This window comes from Pholis gunnellus, assembly GCF_910591455.1.
Source record: "Pholis gunnellus genome assembly, chromosome: 19".
Lineage (NCBI taxonomy): Eukaryota > Metazoa > Chordata > Actinopteri > Perciformes > Pholidae > Pholis > Pholis gunnellus.
In genome coordinates, this window is record NC_136546.1 from 7,248,580 (window position 1) to 7,267,450 (window position 18,871).

Genomic DNA, 18,871 nt, shown 5'->3' on the forward strand with positions numbered 1-18,871 from the left:
AATAAAATTGCGCAATACACTACTTTTGAATTCATTATTGAACTTTGCCATAACAATGCGATTAATCGCAAAACATCCATGCGATTAATCGAGATTACAAATGTTAATCGTTGCCCAGCACTACTACTAATTGTATAAATAAAGGAAGAAAACACTTTATTTACTTATTTTTCATTAGCAAAAGTGTCTTCAATAGTTTTCCCCCGGACAATTTAAGGTTTCCCCAAAAAAAGGACAGAGCCTGTTAAAATTGTCAACCATGTTTATTGACTGCTGAACATTCACTCATTCAATAAAATAAAAAATAAATCCCTCCTTCAAGTTTTAAGCTTTAATCCCACCATAGCACTTTATGACTGGGTCACCCAGTGCAAACAAAGAAAAGGGAATGACAGTCGGCACAATCATTGATATGAACAACAAAAAGTGATGGAAAGCAGACTGTCTGTGATGCAAGACATAAATCAGGAATGCAATTGAACGGATCAATTTGTTCTTACTTTGTGGATAAAAAATAATAAAAAACTGGACATTCAATTAAGAACTACTGCAGCATTGAGATAACTGTCTGTGACGATAATTTAGCATTCAAGACCCCAAATTCATCAACATTGCAATTAGAGAGAAAACGGCTTAAATTTGTTCAAAAGACTCGGATTACTCCAGGTGAATTACCTGCTTAGCTTGTTTCCTCCTTGTGCTTAAACCAACATTGATGAGTCATTAAAAAAAAAAAAACACAGGCTAATGTAGCCTCAATATCACTCACGTATTTTTGTTTCATAAGGTTGTAAACATCACATTTCATTCATATTAATCAAATGATCTCCCTTGCAGGATTACCCCCATTTTACCTTGAATTATGAAAAAAAATATAGATATATATTTATGATGCGTGTGCGTCCAATTTCCATAAACAAGTCTTTAATTTTGTGTAGCCAGAAATGTCGATCTTGTCAACAGACTCACACTTTTTAAACTAATGAGCTTTCCCTACAGAGAATACCAAACAGAAAACCACACAAGTGATGAACACTTTCAAATTTACTGCCAATTAAATGTCTGAGGATTTCAGAAACCTCTTTTCACATATTTTTAAATGTTTACTCTGATCAGGTTTTCTGCAGATATCTGTACGTTTGACAAGACAGACATGTGGCCATGCAAAATCAACTCAACTTTTTGCAACAGTATTTGATGATTAAGACATTTGGAGGTATATGAGCTCTTAATTAAGTAAGAACAGCTCTCACCAGCTAATTAATCCAAAGAAAAACCAGAGATGTGTGTGAGACACAGATGGCATCTGATGCAGGCTAAAGGAATGATAGGAAGACGATAACAGTGTGTGGTGTGCTTTTACCCCCATCTATAATTAATCCTCAACGGGATCCAACTGTCAGAGATGTCAGAGAACATTCAGGAGTCTTTTTATTTATTTGAGCACATTTGGATTTTGGCTTACTTTAAAATAAAAAAGGTACGATTTCAAATCCCACTACTATATAACAACCAGGCTGCCTTTACTTTTGTATTCACTTTGATATGAGACATGTTCCTGAATGCAGCGTATTATGCTTATTGTTAAAGTCTCTCCGCCACAGCACATCGCTAGCACATGAAGCTAGGGCTTCGTCTCTTTTCATAAACTTACGAGTCATCAATTCTACAGAAATAAATACTTTATTTTTTACTCAGCCTGGTCCAAGTTTATTTTGTCCCAAATGTATTCAATTTATAATGACATAAAACTCGGGACAAACAACATCAGTCACTTTCGTTTTCTGTTGATCAAATAATCAATTCAGTGACAAATGTTTGAGAACTTTACGTCACAAAAAGAAACGAGTGTCTCTCTGAAAAAATCTCAAAAAATCTCTGACTGTTGCTTTCATACTAGTTCAGCAGCCAACCCATCTAAACACCAACCCTTTATTGGTCACGTTAAAAGAGAGCGGGGGTTCAACATACCCGATAAGAGCAAGTGACACTTCCTGCAAGTTTCAAGAAAACTAAAAGAAGAAGAGACTGCTTCAAGTATCCAGAGTGGAATTCAATAGCCCTGAAGGTTTTCAAAATGTCCCAAGACTCCTTCTCTGCTGATAGGCTGGACTGTGTGTGTGTGTGTGTGTGTGTGTGTGTGTGTGTGTGTGTGTGTGTTTAAAAAACAAGTTTTTAAGTGCCAATTACAAACTTCAATATGAACCAAAAGTGGTTTCAGATACCAGACAGCAAAGTAACATCCACGTTAAAGTTCCAGCTAATCTAAAGCTAAAGATTTAACCATGACTATGCAACATAAGATTGTTCATACTGATGGCTGATGAGATTGAGGACTGTGTGCTTTTGGGTGTTTCAGGTTTGGCGATGCCTATGAAGCAGAGAAAAAGACAGGGTGGACAGAATCGCTTCTGCATCCCAAACTGTGACACAATTGTTCTCTGTCATCTTCTCCAAACAGAGTGTCGAAATAAAATCAAATAAAAATCAGTATTTTCTGTTCCTGAACCAAAGTCGTGACTCAATGTGTTCTGTGAAGTGAAATTCTAATATAAAACGAATTGAAAACTGGAAAATTAAAAATAAAAACTCAGCCTGGATGGTGACGGTGGACTGCTGCAGTTGGAACGCCACATTCTGAACTGGATATGAACTTGAAATGAAATTTCCGAATTATGCCGTTAACACAAGGAGCGACGGTTGCTATGTTGGTCGTTAACTTGTGGTGCTCAAGTAGAGACAAGAATGGTTTCAGTACTGCTAGCAAAGTCAAACTTCAGGTTTTGTGACAACGTTGGCCTACATTGCATTCACAAGCATCCATATAGGTGTTGTCAGAATTTAAACTTTTATCATTTCAGAGTTAAGTGTGACGGAGGATGACAGAGAACAGAGCAGGACTTGGGAGGTAATTTGATACCAAAATAAGATCAATTGTAGCTTTCCTCCAAACAAATAAACCTCTTCACAAAGGAAAATCCTCTTTAAAATAATTTTTTGAATTTGTATCAATATCACCTGGGTCCAATTTAAAATTTAAACGATTACCAGTAAAGCCCAAGAAGCTTTTGGAGAACTCGATCCAGTTTGGTTTGGGGTGCAGAAGGCGACGGCCCCATTGTAGAAGCTTTATTAATTAAGACTTAATAATCAAACAGACTTCTCTCCCGTGTAGAAGTTGTGTTAGGACTTCTTTGGACAGTGCGAAGACGAGTCTGTGTTGAGAACCTCTATCATCGTTCTGCTGGACGGGAAGGTCTCCGCTACGGACGGAAGACTTTGGTACCAACTTGGTAAACTGTGGAGGAAGAAAAAGTGTTAAAACGATAAGAGTCGAGCCAAGAAGAGGAATAACACACCAAGGACATGTTTCGTCTTCCTACCTCTTGAGATTCATCCAGTTCTTTGCTGTTTTACTGAAGCTGTCTGGACTGGGTGTGGTCATGGCCTCAAAATCCACCAGCTGAAACAATAGTCAACAACCACAGTTTAGAGCAGGGCTTCCCAAACTGTTGACACTCAAGGCCCACTTCTGAGAAATGAGGAAAAAAAACCCTTAACATGTAAGATAACAAATGGAAGGTATTTAAAGGAAGTAGCTGTAGGAAGGATGTCATGGAGGCGTTTTAGGTTAATCGGAGTATGCGCAGCTGCATGTAAAAGGGAAAAGCCTCTAACATCTTTAAAATAAAAAAAAAAATGAAATCCTCTTTTGAACCGATGTCATCACTAGCAGCAATACGTCTGCAAGGAGGCTTAAAACATGGGCGCTTTTCTTTATCTGGACGTCCTCTTGTTTCATCCAAGTCAAATGATTCTATTCATTCATTAAGATCCACAAATCACCAAACATCCTTTAGCCGAGCAAACAGAAACCTGGACTTTATGAGGACACTCAACAAGCTTCCTGGTTGAAAAGAAAGTTGACCTTGGCTGAACATTTCATGAGCTGATCAGATTTCAGATTTTTTTCTGCCTTGTCTGTCGAACAATGCGTCTGCTCGGCAGGAACGACATAGGTGAGATTTCATCTTCTTCCATAGAGCTGGAATAAATGTGTTAGAAACAATACGAGGCTTTGTGTCTATCAATGGAGTGGATGGCTGACTCATGTGTAACGTACACCTCTCATTTGAACACAATAATTGAAAGACTTTTACATACAGTTTTTTTTCCCCTCAGATCGGCCTTTTCAGACATTCACACACTGTTGGCCGTATCAAGCTGTTACGGGAGCTTTCTGTTATTCACACATTTTACGTAAATGTTGCTTACAGTTTTTAAAACATGTCGTTTCTTAGAGAAACGTCACTCGGTCGGACCCATTAAGAGTCAGGAAAGGTCACTTCTGTTTACCTTTCCTTTCGGGATCCTGCCGATGACCTCTTTCCCACTGGCCATCAGCGCACCCATCACGACCGAGTAGGCCACCACACTGAGGAGAAGCAGATGAGACACTAGCGTCATAACTACTGCACGTTAAAAAGGTAGAACATGCTGTCCTTCGAGCATTACTCAAGCTCACACCTCACACCTTCTAAAACATGCAGCCTGGCAGGTTTCCAGAAAGAAAAGAAAAGACATTCTTTCAAAGGGCAATTTGTCAGTTGTGGGTAATAATGCTCGCCAGTGGGTGAAAGCCAACCACAGAATCACTCTCGTTTGGCGTATTGCCTCACTGTATTTGGCCGATTTTCAGCGCCGTGTCTGCCAGCTCACGATCTGGCACCTGGTCGCTACGGGGTTTTTTTTTTTTTTTTCTGCAGCCGACGCCCAGAAACGTCCACAACAATGCAAAATGAAAAGAAAAAGATCAAATACAGCCAGAGGGCAGAGTACACATCACATCACACACATCTAGTGGGTCATAAGTGAGGAAAATCATACTCATTCTGCCTTTAACGACAACTGTTAACTGTTGTCATTTTGTCAAAAGGTGATCTCACTCATACCGATACTAAAAGGACAGTTACTCGCACAATAACATGCCACGGCACATCCCAGAAGAAAAACAAATTATCTTCACCCCATGGGTTACGAATTACGAAACATTTAAACCGTACGCCTGCAGGACGGCTGTTTTGACGTAGGGATTACCTGGATCCTCTGGAGAGGGGCATGAGGTTGCAGAAGTAATACACCAAGGAGAGGATCAGGTTACACACGGCGTCTGCATCCTAAAAGAACAAAAAGTCATCACAGAGTCAACCGTTATGACATAAACTAGCCCGGAGCGAGAGAAGTCCTGTGTTCATTTTGTTCCAGGTATCCGTTTCAGAGTCGATAACCTTGTTTAGTCGTTACAACAGTAGGGACATTGTTGTCGAAGAGAACTGAGCTTGCGTTGAACAGACAAGACTTTCAAGTCAGAATGCTTCTTTAACAGTTTGATCGTCTTTCTCGAAAGTCTAAACGTCTGTTTCTCACCGTCTGAAAGTCCTCCACAGCAGCCAGCTGGAGAATACATTCTGCTTTAATCTCGTAAAAGGGATCCATTTGTAAAAATGACTGTGATATTCTGCAGAGAATTCATTAAATTGCCTCCCCAGTTCGCCTTTCAAGACAACAGAAATCTGGGATATTCGTGCAGAAGGGGGAATAAGAATGAGAGAAGAGGAGATTGTCAGATGCTGAGGGGGAACCGGGTAACTGCTGTGCTGACTGACGACTTGAATTGAAATGAAATATGTAACGCTAATACTTTAAAACAGTTGGCTGCTGAGCCTCCTGCTTCAATAAACCATGCAGAATCATTTGAAGGAGTAACTGCAACACGGGCTGCCACCAATTATTTTCCCTTTTCATTTATTATTCTTAAAATGTCATTCAATATTGAAATGTTTAAAATATGTTTATTAACTACAGACTATATCATTCTGCCTCCATCCCAACACAACTGAGGTGAATGGAGGTTTGTTTGCGCTGTTTGCAGCATTGAAAAACAACATGCTGGTAACTCTGGTTAATCTGCAGAGCCTGCTGCTAACTGTTTTCATCTGGATCCTTTTTCTACTTTAGATAATAATATATAAAGCTTCAGGTCATGCCACAAATCACTGTATTGAACACGATTCTGCTTTCTATTACGTATGGAATGCCAAAGTCACGCCCATGAACCGAAATAGCGTCCCGTTAACTGCAAAGATAAATCTTACCCCTAGTTCAGTGGACAGCATTAACGCCTTTCCTTTGGCGGTGAGGTCTTTGTAGATGGACTCTATCTCTGACTGGTACTGCTGCGTCCGCTCTTCTGTCGTCTGAGTCTCTACTGAGAATAACATGTTGCCCACCCTACGACACAGAAAACAGTTCCCCAGAGGGAATTCATAATCACTTAATCTCCTCCAAGCTGTCATAGCTCAAACAAACTGGAAGCTGTCATAGCATGTTATAACAACGAGTTTTAAAATACCGGCCAACATTTCATAGAACACTTATTTTTTTTAAATCGAAGACTTTTTCTATGCAAACAAAAGGCTTTTTCTCTATCAAATGTTGGTCAGAATTCTGTTGAAATCCATTTTAGTGAGCGCTTCTCCTTTGCCAAGATAACCGAGCCACTTGACACATGTGGAGTAACAAGATGCTGATTAAACAGCATGATGATTCACCAGATGTGCCTTGTGATGGTCCCAATAACAAGGTCAGTCTAAAATGTGCAGTTTTATCTTGAAAAAGGCCATTTATTAGGCACTGAACTATGGATTTCACATGACGAGGGGAATAGATCGACGATTATGACGACGGACTACTGTCAGGTCACGAATCAGCTGAGGACGAGCTTCCCTGGGACGGTTTCTGATAGTTTGTGCAGAAATTCTAAAAACAAATTCAGAAAACTTTAGAAAAAAAAAGGCAAAAAACGCCAAGACCGTCGTTTCATCGTACCTGTCTCCAGTGATCGTGATGGTAAAACCGTCGTACTCTTTCCCAGAATCCTTCACGCTCGGCACCTTGGAGTTGACCGTGAAGCCGTCTCTGGTTTTACTATTGAACTGCTTCAAGAAATAAAAAAAGGCAAAGAACCATTCTGGGTTTTCACTGCTGAACGGCTACAGGACATAAAACAAACACAAAAGATATTGTGCCAGCTTCAGAAGTCTCTCACAGTAAAACATTTAACAAACTTTAAGTTCATTTTTAATAAGTCGACAACAATGTCAAGTTACTGGTCCACTTATTTCCAAAGCAACTTATCATGTCATAAGTAAGTGGACCTTGAGTTGAGTGTGTTATGTCTAAACTTTAATCCAGTGTATTTAGACTAGACGCATCGTCTTTATCTCTACTTACTTCCCTCCCCACTAATAGTCCAGATTTTCATCCTTACCTTCATTATAGGAAGCAGATCTTCTACTTTATTCACATTTTCAAGAGCCTGACGGACCTCTAAGAGTCCTCTGGGGTTGTACGCCCTGAGACGCAAAGCAGGAACTTGTTAATTAAAGAAGCAGCGAGAAAATGAAGAATACATATTCATTTATGTATTTGTAAGAAACACTTCCTCAAGACTCTCATGCAAAATGAATGAAGCCTGGGGGAAACAATAACTCTGCCTCGTAGGCAGCGTACAGTAGGCGAGCCTATTTACATGACCGCAGTCAAATACAAATACATTAGGCGAGACATGCTGATGTCACAGTTCTTTGTTTCAAGTTTTTCAATGAATGCAAACGATAGAAACAGAATGGAAAGAACGGAAAAGTGTTTGTAAGTCACTGAAGATAGAAACTGGATGAAGTCTTGGAGTAATTTACCCGTGGTACACCAGTATTCTGTCTTTGATAAAGTCGAGGATGTTGTCAAAGTACGCCAAGTACCTGATGTTGATAATCTGTCCCCTGAAGCAAAAAAGAAAAGAAAAAAGCGTTTCAACATGCTGCCAAAAAAGGCTACTTTTGTATGAAGAAGTGCTTCCAGCGAGTCAAAGCTACTGTGAGTTAAAAACTGAAAGAAGTGGTTTCGTATTACAAGGATTTTAAATATTGAGAAAAAGCCCAAAGCAACCGAAAGCGTCGGACCGAATCCGATCCTCGGAGGGAGGACCGTGAAAGCAATGCTTTTTCCTGTTTTAATTTGTAACTAAAAAACTGTCTACAATTTGGATCCTGTTTTTACCAGTTGTTAGTTGTTACCTGATGAGATTGATGTGATTGTTGAAGCCTCGACTGAGACTCCTGGCGGGCATCTGGTCTAACCACAGAACTGGCTGGTCTGGATCGGCGATCCTACGAGTAGAGGAAAAGCCCAGTTAGTCTCTCAACACTGAAATCTAATCAGCTGAGGACCGAAGTGTCAGAAGGACAGAGGAAAGGTTTACTCAACTCTGTGTCTGTATTTGGTTTGTTTCATTTCATGCTACGAGCAAACAATTGGGGTGAACACAAGTGATTGAAATATAACAGTTTAAAGAGGTTTTAGTGACCGACTTCTCAGTTCTCTGAGCTTTAATAAAACTTTTCTGATGAATACGAGCTTCAGTCTAGACTTTTTTAGTTATGCAAGAAAACAAATGGGTAGCTATCATGTGTCAACATCTGTATTCTGTTTTTTTGCTTTATTCACGTGTGTTTTCGGGTCATTTCCTGAAGATGATTAGGATTCCAAAGTTGCTCCTGAGCAGAACTTAGTTTCTCTTGGAATACGATTCATTTTTAGGAGGTTTATTTTGGTCGTTGCTGTCACCTCGCCAAACCAAACGAACAGTTGGATGCTTTCAGAGTAACTCAACACTAAATCCACTTTTTGAGTGAATAAATTGTGTCTACAGTCACTGTATTACACCACCCATTGATGCTGAGCTATAGAGTTCATTATAACACAGATTACTTGCATTTTTCCAAGGAAAGAATATGCAAAACATCTATAACATTACCTTACGTTTAACCCCCATACCCGGTATATACATCTGGGTTTGAATTCCTTTTCTTATACACTTGTGACAGGTCCTCACCTCCTCCATTTCACAGCTATATCGAACATGTCTCTCCACTGCATTTGCCTGGTCTTGCCGTTGACTCGCACTTTGGAGTTGCTCCACGTTCGATGCATGGCCTGCATCACCTCCAGGGTTGCTAAACCCATGGCTGGAAAAAGTACAATTCATTTTATTTGAACTGCTGCTGTGAATACTTAAAAACATCTTCATGAACTGCAGCACTCATCAGTGGTACCTCTGTGTATTCTCCTGTTGGGTAAGAAACCAGGAGTGTCGTACTGCATTAGCGCCCCCAGGTGGTCGGCTGAGCAGATCAGCTTTTGAACTTCACTGCTGTAGCTGTCAAAGTTCTGCGGCAGCACGTCCCTGCAAACCAGAAAACACGGGAAGATGTAAAGGATGAACTTTGTCAAAGCTTTCATGAAGCGTGCGGTCGTTGTTTAGTTTTTTTCTGGACTGTACTGTGGCTACATGTCAACCTTCTGAAATGTCTTTATAAGACAGAAGAAACACGTTTCAGTTTGCTGACAGAGGAATAAAAACATCTGCATGAAGGACACTGGAGCTATCATGCCTTATAAAAAAAAAAAAAGATGTCAGGTGTTAGCTTTCAACCATAAAACACTGTTTGCCTCAGCTCTGACTTCCTGATGATGATACACGTGAAGTGCAGGACACTATATTAACGTCAAATAAAACCAAGAAAGTGTATGAATCTTAGATATCAAAGCCCATTCACGTCTATAACAATAACTACAGTTTTGGTCAGTTATTGCTCCAGGTGTGAATCAGCTGTAACGGACCCATCACACCTACTTGATGTGAGGCTGCAGGCCGGGCTGTTCTTCATAGTCTTCTATTAGAAAAGGCAGGTTCTTGGCCCAGTGGTTCTTAAAGTTCCCTGGCAAGTCCTGGTCCACGTTGTACTCGACTACTGGGATGTCAAGGTGGGAGTGCAGGTAGCGAGAGTACTCTGGTAGGAAAACAAGGAGGGGGCAAAGCAGAATATAAGATATAATATCAAAATAGCCTGTACTGATTTATTTTAGAAATGGAAGTTTTAGCTAAGCTAATGTTGCGGTCATTACCTTCATTGTGTATAATTAATTAATTTAGAAATTCGAACAAACTCCTACATAAAAAAAAGGTACTAAAAACAAATCTGAACCTGCCAGCCAATCAAAACTAAGAATGTTAAGGGGCTGTGGTGTAAACTCTGATAAAACTCTCATGAAATTAAATAGTTTGAAACTTAAAAACAAACTTTAATCTGAGTACTCGTTACAAAAACATTTGCATAGAATGGGATGTTCTCGATAGTTCACTTGCACAGGATTCAGTACTGTAATAAAAATATGAGCGTTGTGTGAATGAAAGCGGAGCAACAAAACATCTGACTGTGTCCATTATGGTATCTCGTGTGTGCGTGCATGCGACACCGACCTCTGAGGTATTTCACTTTGAGGTATTCGGAGCTGGCCTTCTGCCCCAGCAGAGGGTCGTTCAACATGACTTTAGTCTGAGCTTTGATGCCCTCGTAGAACTGTCCCATCGCCACGTGACTCAACCCCTTCATGTACTGACACACCTCGTTGTAGGGTTCCAACTGAAGACACCTCTGGAGGACCAATAGGAGCAGAGAAATTCAAAGAAAGCAAAAACAGAAGACTGTAAGAAGGGTTGGACTGAGGAAGTTTGCAGGACATTATTTTAAGATTGATGAACTTATAAGCTATCATTTGTTTGTGTTACTCACTAACTCAATGAAATAACTGTGGATTCCCCCCCCCCCACCTTGAAGTTGCCTATGGCCTCCTGCAGCGAGCCGTGGTGGTACAGCATCATGCCTCGGAGCTGCAGAGACTGGATGTGGTTCTGGTTCAACATGAGGGCTTTCTGGAAGCTCTCCATCGCCGACTCAAAATCACCCAGCTCTCTGGAAAGAGGAAGAAGAGACACCAAGAGAGCGACAGTGCACATGTCAGTAAGACGGAGGGGAAAAGTTGGTACTCAAAAAGGAAAATATTGTGTTTAAACATTGGGTAAAAAAAAAAGAAGATGTGACGTGACCAGCGAATGCCAATATGGCTGTACCTGTAGGCCTGTCCAAGGCTCTTATAGGCATCTATGAAGTCGGACTTCAACTTCAGCGCCTCTTTGAATGTCTCTATGGCTTCCTGGCGACAGAAAACCCAACAACCTTTCAGAGAGACAACACAAGAGGAACTTGCACAACGTGGGGATGGACCTAAAATTCAGACTCAGCGGAGTGTTCACACCTTGTATCAGATATATATTCAGTGTGTCTACAAACGGTGTCTCTCTTTCCACAAAGCAGCGTAAAAGATTGTTTAGTGTAGATAACGTTTTTCTCGTGAACAGGGAAGTGTGCGCCTCCCCGGCCATGCAAACAAAGGGCATATTCACACTATTTTCCTCGCAGATTATACTGATAAAAAAGCAGATTGTGCAATGTTCACTTTGTTGAGGACAAGCTGCAGCAGATTCCACGATCACAAAGGAGCACTTCTTATGTCCAACTCTCACATTCAGAGTACATCCTACTACTCTTTATGATGATGAGAGTATCTGTATCCGAGTATCAAATGTACTACCGGCTCCACTGTCAGTATATTCATTGTTATTGCTTGCAGTCAACTGTCTGTGGGTACTGCACGGGGTTTCCCACTTCAAATTGGTTAGCAGAGGCGATAAACACAACCCCCTCCCAAAAAAAAAAACTACACACGTGACAAACTTAAACACCGCAACTGAAAAGTCTCGCAGCTGAAAAACCCGCAGCAGCAGACACTGCTCTGAAACACTATGGATGTTGAACCTCGGCCCACTACAGAGTAACAACACGATTAAGAGTTAAGCCATATTATATCTAGACGTTTCATGTTTTTAAAAAAAGGCAGAAGTAGAGACATCTTGACTCTTCTCACGGTGCATGGAGCATTGTTTTCTGATTTACTGCCTCCACGACAAGCAGATACAGGAAACTGGTGTGAAACACGGCATCTTCTCCCTGCTGAGAGGTCTGCTAAAAGAATACTCTGTGTGATGTGGTAACTTCTGAGAACAAAAATCAACCCAGACTTGCAATCCCTCCCAGAGCAGGATGCTCTATCTACTTCGCTCATAGGCGATTAAAATGAGTATACTATTTGTAATTAAGTCTTTGCATGCCACACCAGGAGCTTCAATATGGTGCATGTCCTTGTTGATATTGTATATCAATCTCTTTATCTCATTTCATTGTTTCCCTTATTTCGGCATGTTGCAGACATAATGACTCAATTCCCACCATCAGATACCCAACATGTTCTAAAAGAAGTGGTTTGGTTTAAAGTCATTTCCCCTGAGATCTACATCTCTAAGCACCCAAAAACTGTACGTTATGTTTTTGAGCAGCAGTAAAATAATAAAATAAAATAAAAGTCTCTTGTCATGTTGACAACTCAAAGGAAGCTTCCAGCAATTAACAGTGAAGAAACAAATGTGGATAGAAAGTATAAATGTGGAGCAGATTATGCACTAGAATCCCTCTAAATAAGCTAAGAAGGCTATTTAAATAGTTTGGTTTTAATTCATTTTCAAGAATCAAAACATACACAATCAAATTACCAGATTTACGCTTGAATACAGACAAAAAGAGGAGACAGTGAGCAACTTACCTTGAGCATTCCTCTGTGGAAGAAGGTGAGGCCTTTATACAGCATGGCGATAGGCTGATTCTTCTTCAGCTCTAAAGACTGCTGGAAGTCTTCCATAGCTGCCACATAGTCCTGGTGGGAAGGCAAAGCACAGGGTCAGCAAATGGAAGCATGAAGGCCCACAATGTACACATGCTCATTGCTCATGCGGGACATTTTGACAGTCAAAACCTCTGAAATGAAGAGCAGGGTTCCTCTGTGTCTGTAGAGACGGGCCGAGGGCTGCAGCTGGATGGCTTTGGTCAGATCACCCAGAGCCTCACTGATACGACCCAGAGGAGACAGGATCTGAAGACGCACAAACGAATGGAGGGATAAAGTCCTAGCACGCACTTAAAAACACATTCGGATAATCATGTCTTTTCATTTGATTCTCGGCGAAATTGTTTTTGCAATGGAATTGCTTTTCCTGCAGATTAGTAAAAGCTGGTTGGATCATTCCAGCTGAAAAGGAGTTTGTGATCTTTGTCTTTAAAGTGAAACACACTGACTTACAGATGAAAAATGTAAAAAGAAAAACGCTGCATGTGTTCCACTATTTATTCAATTGTGCAGGATTTCCTCTTAGAGAAAGGACTATATAGACTCTTCTTCTGCTGGAAAAGGTGGAGTGAGTCTGTTTTTCCAAAGTGAACCGAAACTTTTTTTGTTTTAAAAACAACAGGAATAATCTTCATGAAATAGGATTTAAGGAATAAGCAAAACTCAGCGTATTAACTTGGCCTTTGTGTTGCACAATGTTGTTCTTAATGAGTTCAATAAAATGAAGATAAATGACATAAAGTGACATTAGGTCTCAGTCAGGATGTGGACGGGATTGTGTAACTACTTTTGTATGACTTGCGTTTCAGACCGATTACCCCAGAGATGTATTCAAGCGGCTTCCCGCTCACAAAGAGGAAGCGGCCTATATAAAAAAAAAAAAGCCCCAGAGTGAAACCTCGGGGAGACGTTTTCTCAAACTGGCAGTGTGATTCTTCGAACACTCTGGTGAAATACAAAAACCACGTGACCTCACACTTTGTGTGTCTGAATATTACTGGCCGTACAGATCTAGACGACGTACGTCTCTCTACAACTGAATATTTACAACTTTTTCACAATCTGAGTTTTTTTTTCCTGTTTCCTGTGCTCGTGATTAAAGCGACACAGACGCCGATACATTTCACAGTGGGTACGGTTTACCCAACGTTAAAACTGCACCGATTAGCCAAACTGTAACTGAACATCTCACACGCGCCATCTTGGACTACGACTGCCTCCTTCTCCGTGCCTCCGTGTTCTCAGTGAACATACTGTGAAGGAGCTTCAGAGGCCATAACCCATAATCACAGTGTCTCTGTACCTCTGCTCTCTGTTCGTAGACCTCTGGCCAGTTAGGCTCCAGGGTGATGACTCTGTTGAGCTCGTACAACGCCAAGTCAGCATTCTTTATGTCCTGGCGTGGAGACAGAGGGAAGGGAGGGGCAGTTACATTTTGTTGAAACAAACCTTAACATATAGTGAACAAAACTAGGAGCCACCGTACAAGTAGAAAAACTGCTGTGAGGCCGTTTCTCTGAGGGCACACTCTCATACCCGCAGAGTCCTGGCGGATTAGATTAGCATTCATTAAAATGACACACTGGGTCATTCTGCGTTTACCTGAAACTGCTGCTGTCACCAAAATCCAGGATGAATGAGAAAATGCATACAGACAACAGCTCCCTATGCTGCCAAATTGTTTTTAAATCTAATGTTGGCATGTGCATGAGTAGGAATATACCGATTAAACTAAGGGTTTTGGTTCAGCAAACTCAACTTTTAATGCAAATAAAAGAAGTCGATCAATTGAGAAAAGATACACAGCAGCACCTTGTAATGTTCCTCTGCTATTATCTGATAAACCTTGACTACAGCGCGGTAGTGAATGGTGTGCGTTTCTCGTAAATAATCGAGCAGCAACATTTATTTTTGAAAGGAAACCCTTCATATCTTAATGAGGGCAATCATCGTAACTTAACTTCAGCCATAACTTCATTATTTAGTTTATGACATTGTAAATGCTTCAAATAAAAGGCAAATTTCAAGAGTATTTTTAATGTCAAGTAAGTGAATAAAATGTCTTTCTATTGCACATTTCAAAGCCAGAGGGCACAAGTGCAGAGAAATTACAGCAGATAGTTTCAGGGTATTCTCAAACATCGAGAGGTAAAACAAATAACACACACACACACAAAAACCACTCACCTGCAGACTCTTCTTCCCGTAAGCTATCCCTCTCCCGTAGATGGCGCTGACCAGCTCTGGGTCGCCCTTTAATCAAAAGTCAAAACACGTCTTCATTTAATATTCATATTTTTGGCTTCAGCAGAAAGACAGGAGGATGTGTTTTGAGTCGAGGTTGAAGAGATGTAGAGGGTGACAACATAGCAACAGTGAGGCAACAATAAAACATGATGCATTGAGAGTGAACATTGCAAACACACCTGTAATAAGAGTGAGAAGTGTTTGATGGCTTCGTCATAGAGGCCGTTGCCTATCAGAACGTAGCCTATAGCTGCAAAGACAGAGCAACAGATGATGAATAACTGGGAAAACGTGGCAAAAAATTAGTTCAGCATGAATACGGTTTGTATTTAGAACAGGCGAACTTACCAAGTTCTTCGTTTGTGTTGTGGTTATCTACAGGGAAGGGGATTTTTTTCTGTTCTATAAACAACTTGGCCTGGTTCTGTGAGAGGTGGAGACGAGATAAAAAAAAAAACACAATAACAAGTGTAGGTGAAAAGGGAGAAGCACTTCAAGAGGCAGCGCCGACACGCAAAGCTCAGAAAAAGATAAAAATACTGGTTTCCTGTGTGAAGCCAGAGGCCGAATGGAGCAGAAACACAGAATAACATGCGAGTCTCAAAGGTGAACAAACAACCAAGCGACAATCAAGCGACATTTTGCCCTAAAATAACTTTTTTTTATATATTTGTAAAGTGGGGGAAATGCTGTAAATTAAAGCCTTGGTTTTGGTGAGTTAAAAAGAGGATAAACAAGCGCTCCAGCAGCTCTCAAGGTTATACTGAACAATTAAGCCCCAGAGATCAGAGAATGAAACGCTTTCAAATGTCAAGGTCCTTTACTACTGCCGAGCCAAATTCCTGTGAAGCAATAAATATTCTGTGTGTGCAGCGAAAGGCTATTTATCTTTCTCGCAGTCTCACAGTCTCACATTGTATTTACTGCGTCCTCCCAAATGGAGAACGGCAGCATGACATCAACCATTACAGGATGCAAATTTGACAGCATGCAAATGTTGCTGTGGCAGCATTTTAAGATTCAAAAAACGGGCCACATACGTATCCTCAGATAGCCCTACGTAACCGGGACCAGCAGCAACTTCATCAGAATGAAGAACGCACTTACTGGCATGAGGTCAAAAGCTAGAGGTCTCATTTCTTAACTGTAAATCAGACACAACACAGGCTTCGAGAACAATTTACAAAACTACCGAACGTGCACAATTTGGTGCCTTTAGACCTCCTTGAAAGTAAATGGGAAACAGATTTGGATGAACTGTGCAAACATGGCAAAAGATAATGAAATGAATCTTCTTCTTTTTGAAAGATCTTAGGCGTGCAGTTATTCAATTCAAATTAGTTTTTTAAGAATGAAAAAACTAATTTGATATAAGAGCAACAAAGAGACTCTGTCATAACTGTCTTTTGGCTCAACATGTGAGAATGCCAAACTAAGACTCGAGGAATGCGTATCAAATTAAAGCATAAGCAAAGCTTAATGTTTCACCAGTAAATCAATCAATAATAGAGAATAGAGTTTGTCACTTGATTCACAAATGAAGGACTGGAGAGCTTGTCACACAGAAATGTAGCACATAGCGCAGTGTTGTGCTATTTTGATAAAAACAAGCTTTTATGGCTCGACTAGAAGCAACTCATGGATCTGTGTGTGTGTGTGTGTGTGTGTGTGTGTGTGTGTGTGTGTGTGTGTGTGTGTGTGTGTGTGTGTGTGTGTGAGATCTCACCAGGATCTTCTCTGCGTTAAGTGAGAAGACTGACTCACAGGGTGGGTTGCTTCCCTCCTCACAGTCCGGGTCTTCCAACTGTAAAATGGAGGAATCTGAAAAGACAAATGTTATTGGCATTTTATATTACTGAGCCCAATAATGAACATTTGAATGTATTGTATTCAGACTATATGTGTATATATACATATATATATGTATATATACATACATACATGTGTATGTATTTCATTTTAAATGACCGATAAACTCATCCTGCCAAAGCATTAGTCTTTGAAGTGACATTTATTTATGTCACGCAGACTTGACCTCACACCAGGCTCCATTCAAATCTGGGAAGATGTTAAGTGTGTCACTTAAATAAAAAAGGGCCATTTTTATATTTTTTGACAATTTACTGCAAAGCATATGCAACAATCCAAAGTTTGTGGATATGTGATGGCCACCACTGCTACCATAGTGAACGCCACGGCTCTATCAGATCTAATCAGAGCTGTGTTATTAATGTGCGGTAGAATTGCACGGACAGGGATTGCTTTGTTAAGACTCTATTGCATTACCCTCACAAAGATAACAACTCTTTGATAGTAATACAAGCTAAACTGAGCATGCTGGTTGCCTAGGAGGCAGGAAAGTTGCATCAAGTGTATATCACGCTTGGGCTAAAAACACGCAAGAAGCCATGAACGTTGCTATTGTGCTTTACAATATGCTTAGAAATCACTAAGAATATCTCCTCCGGTCAGCACACATGCATTGAGCCAAGCAGCAGTCATCTGAGCTTGTTTAACCAGTTCATGTCCTTTGTCCTCCTCCACCAAAATACAATAACACCTCCCTGTACAACCAGGGAGGCGACGCCTCATGCTTCCCTCGAATGCACTCAAACAATCTCTCACTGAACTCATCTTTCAACATCTTTGAATGATCCGATCCACAACTGCAATACACCTTTACAGTGTCATTTGCACTATGTCCACCTCATACCTGATTTGCTTGTTACAGTAAATGATCACACTTTTTATTGAAAGTTATTGTTGATGAGTATTGTGCAGTTGTTTTGCTCTATCTATATATACACAGTGGGGAACAGTGTGCCCTAAGAGCTGAGATCTGATAAGAAATAAAAACTATATAGTTGGGTGCATAAGTTGTAACAGCAGAAGGACAGCAACCACCAGAATGTTTCAGTTCTGCTTTGTTCTGCGATTCTGCTCTCGAGCAAGGCAACACCACAATGATGTAACAGCTATCTTTTTGAATGGAGCTTGATGTTGACCTATTGGGGTAAGCTAACAGATGCAGTTTATAAGTGAGTTTTTGTTGAGTTTCCTGACTGTTATGTGCACATTAATATACTCTCCCTCCTGTGTTACTACTCTCTTTCTCGTCTCTTTTGGTTTGAAATTCCATTTAACCTCTACGGCAGTAAGAACAAGAGCTTATCTCAGTTATCTCCCCCCCACCCCGGGCTGTCACTGCTTGTTGTGATTAGCTCATCTTGACGTTAGCGTACAAACGGTTAAGCTAGCCGGGTTCCACGGTGACAGTTGAATCAGAGAAGACGTGGCAAAGTAACAGCGAAAAAGAGAGACTTTTACCGCAGTCAGCCGCGTACTCTTCCCACTCGGACAGCGAGCTGCATCCCTGCTTGTGGAGCTCATTGTTGAACAAAGTGAGAGTGGAGAAATACTCGGAGGAGAAGATTGTCCGGCACAGGTACAGCAGTGAGAGCGCTACCACAACAACAGTCCGACTGGCAGGGGCCATGTTGTGCTACATGTGTGACGCCAGAGAGAGCGGAAGCTGCTGCAGTTCGATCAAAACCGAACGAACCACGCCCCCTTATCACGCGCGAGTCTGCGGGAGGCGAAGAAGAACACTAGAGCCGGAGAGGACGGTTAAAACCGCATTTCCCAGCATACTCTGCGGCTGTCAAACCGGTCCCTCCAGACCAAACCGTCCTCTACGTACAGAACAGGACAAACAAAAACTATTTCCGTTATAACTTTCAAACTAAAACTAAAATCGACTACTTTCAGTGTAACTGCGATAACTGGTGTAATGACATACGTTGGCAAAGGATGTAATAAAATAAATCGTTTAGTGTCATGTGTATAATAATATAATAAAAGAAAGCGTAAGATATTATTTACTAAAGAATAGAGTGAATCCCTTTTTAAAAATAGATAAATGTAA

At 40.7% G+C, this 18,871-nt stretch overlaps 1 protein-coding gene across 2 annotated transcripts; it reads right to left on the reverse strand.

Moving 5' to 3' along the window:
- Positions 1-244: 244 nt before the first annotated feature.
- ttc13 (tetratricopeptide repeat domain 13) lies at positions 245-18,454 on the reverse strand (the record flags this gene model as incomplete). Of its 2 annotated transcripts, none has more annotated exons than XM_079180063.1 (23): positions 245-3,298; positions 3,384-3,463; positions 4,357-4,435; positions 5,098-5,177; positions 6,156-6,291; positions 6,889-6,998; positions 7,331-7,415; positions 7,758-7,841; positions 8,136-8,228; positions 8,954-9,086; positions 9,174-9,304; positions 9,755-9,911; positions 10,382-10,556; positions 10,733-10,874; positions 11,033-11,115; positions 12,619-12,729; positions 12,829-12,945; positions 14,003-14,095; positions 14,887-14,952; positions 15,126-15,196; positions 15,295-15,370; positions 16,673-16,767; positions 18,274-18,454. In XM_079180063.1, the coding sequence occupies 23 exons, from the start codon at positions 18,440-18,442 to the stop codon at positions 3,184-3,186; spliced, it is 2,481 nt and encodes an 826-aa protein (XP_079036189.1). In that variant the 3' UTR covers positions 245-3,183. The 2 variants fall into 2 exon arrangements, with proteins under 2 accessions (XP_079036189.1, XP_079036188.1); XM_079180062.1 differs by having other exon boundaries at positions 6,889-6,995; positions 18,274-18,442.
- Between the last annotated feature and the right edge of the window lie 417 nt (positions 18,455-18,871).